The sequence below is a fragment of the Penaeus vannamei genome, chromosome 29 (genome assembly GCF_042767895.1).
Source record: "Penaeus vannamei isolate JL-2024 chromosome 29, ASM4276789v1, whole genome shotgun sequence".
NCBI lineage: Eukaryota > Metazoa > Arthropoda > Malacostraca > Decapoda > Penaeidae > Penaeus > Penaeus vannamei.
Genome location: NC_091577.1, coordinates 31,517,285 through 31,519,515, shown reverse-complemented (window position 1 = coordinate 31,519,515; position 2,231 = coordinate 31,517,285). Strand labels below are relative to the sequence as shown.

The window sequence follows — 2,231 nt, the reverse complement described above, 5'->3', positions numbered from 1 at the left end:
TAAAATGTTCATTTTATTATTTTTCAACTGTATGGTATAAATCAAATCTTAAAAAAAAAATCTATTATTGCACAGATACACAAGAGCAATAATAATAATTATATCTCATTAATATTATGAAGTTATTATATATCTTGAACTTAAAATCTACAATGACTATATTCAAATAATTTTAAACAGGTGTCCCTAATGTATGTAAAGCTGGAAATTATACAAAGATTATATGGACCACAGACGCATAATGTGTACAAAATTAGCTTCATGCTTTTTAAATCCAAATATTTTTTCCAAGTAAAAAATAAATAAGAGTTCAATCTCAACTCCTACCTGGGGAAGGGGGGGGGGGGGATTATACAAAGTTCTCTAGAAGACCTGCGACTAGTCAAACACGCAGTTTGGAGAATAAATAAAGACAATAAACACATGTCAAATTAAACCGAAAAGAAGGGCAACAGTTTCAACCTATCCAACTAGGGGGGGGGGGGGGGGGGGAAATAAACCAAAAAATATAATAAAAAAATACAAATTGACTGATGGTGTTGGCAAGACCTCCAAACCAATTAACAGTATGAACTGAAATCTGGGATCACTTACATATTCTTTTTCTACCAAAATAGTCTCTCTTTTTTTCTTCACAGACTTTTTCTTATAAACTCAACTATCCCCCTTGCTAAAAGATGAACAAGCTCTGACCTACAATTCTCAATGAGGAATGGTAATGCATCTATACAATGACAAGAAATGGCTAACAAGGTCAATATTATACCCATGAATTAAGACAAAACCAAGGAGGGTTTTGTAATACAGTGCTGGCAAACATGAATTGCTTGAGTCATCTTGTGAAATCTCTTATACATTATCTAAAAGAAGGGGAAGGAGAGGGAAAAAATATAGATATGTACATAAAGGAAAGAGAGAGAGAGAAAAAAAGAAAAAGGAAAAAGACTCGTAACATCTCCCTAAATCTACTTGTGGAGCTAAAGGAGGATTCAGGTCGATTTTCAATGTAAATATAGCCCCACTGGGTCATTGGTAATATAACAACCACTTGGATATTTCCTATACAATTGTAACTCTTAACATTATTCAAAGTCAACAGCCAGATTATGTATGCTGGAGCAGTCTGTTGAATGCATTATACGCTGACTCCAGGTCAAAGATCATCTGCCGCACTTGTGTTTCAGAGAGGGTTTCATCTGCCGTCATCCCCTCCAAGGTGCCGATCCACTCCTTCACTTTTGCCTTGCCTTCGAAGTCCTGAGGGAGAGATAGCAACGTGGATTAGGTTCAGTTGTTCATGTAAAAACTGAAACAGCACATCAGGACTGACAAAAAAGCTCTCATGAACAATAAATATTAGGTTCTGTTACTTGGAGAAAGGAGGAAAGTATACTTTTTGAAGCTCACAGATAACTGGTATGTTTTCTGTCCTGATGGATATTTTTCCATTTTTCTTTAGCTAAAGATATCTAGATCATCATAATCAGTAATTACAATTAATACTGTACTAATATACCTCCACTACCACTACCACCACCACTACTACTACTATACTACTATTCCTACTACAAAATTACTTTTACTACTACTTTTACTACTACTAATACAAATCACTACTATATACTACTACTTACTACTATAATACTACACCTACAATTACTACTTTCACTACTATAACACCTACTACTACTATACCCACTAACACTAACACTACAACTACTACTATACCCAATACCATGATACACAATCCTCTTACCTGAGGAAGAACTGAGAGCCGAGTCATGTTCTCCATCAGATCCTTGAGGTCAGGTTGCAGCTCGTCATTCGCATTGATCCCAAGTCGAAGCTTGTCCATAACAGTGATGAAGAGCTGTTGAACGGAAAATCCAGATACTTTAGAAACTGGGCAACACGTAAGCCACTGGAGGCGATGGAAAACATGTTGATAACGGATAGATCACAGACACAGCACCTAATTCAGATCACACATTCCTTCTCTAACAAACACCCACTCACATGAATGAAAAGAGACACACCCACACAAGCAGAAGTATTCATTCACTTGCTACTGCTTCTTTATCTCTTAGATTTGAGACTTGTGTGACAGAATGACGTTTCTTGATCTCGTAACTCCCTTCTCTCAAACTTTAACTTAAAAGCTGTGCACAAGAGTCTGTCAGCTTACCGAAACAATGTCAGCAATGCATTTGCTTGTGTTGCCCTTGTCATCC

The 2,231-nt window shown here is 36.4% G+C and overlaps 1 protein-coding gene across 1 annotated transcript in view; it reads right to left on the bottom strand.

The window, feature by feature from the left end:
• The window catches only part of Vps28 (vacuolar protein sorting 28), a 4,632-nt gene continuing 2,401 nt past the window's right edge, over positions 1-2,231 (bottom strand). The window contains exons 5-7 of the mRNA XM_027352405.2: positions 2,186-2,231; positions 1,757-1,870; positions 1-1,257 (exon numbers count right to left, since the gene is read on the bottom strand). The exon at positions 2,186-2,231 is cut by the window's right edge and continues 56 nt beyond it. Of these exons, the coding sequence (XP_027208206.1) occupies positions 1,105-1,257; positions 1,757-1,870; positions 2,186-2,231 (313 nt within the window). The 3' untranslated portion in view covers positions 1-1,104. The remainder of the gene's footprint in view (positions 1,258-1,756; positions 1,871-2,185) is intronic.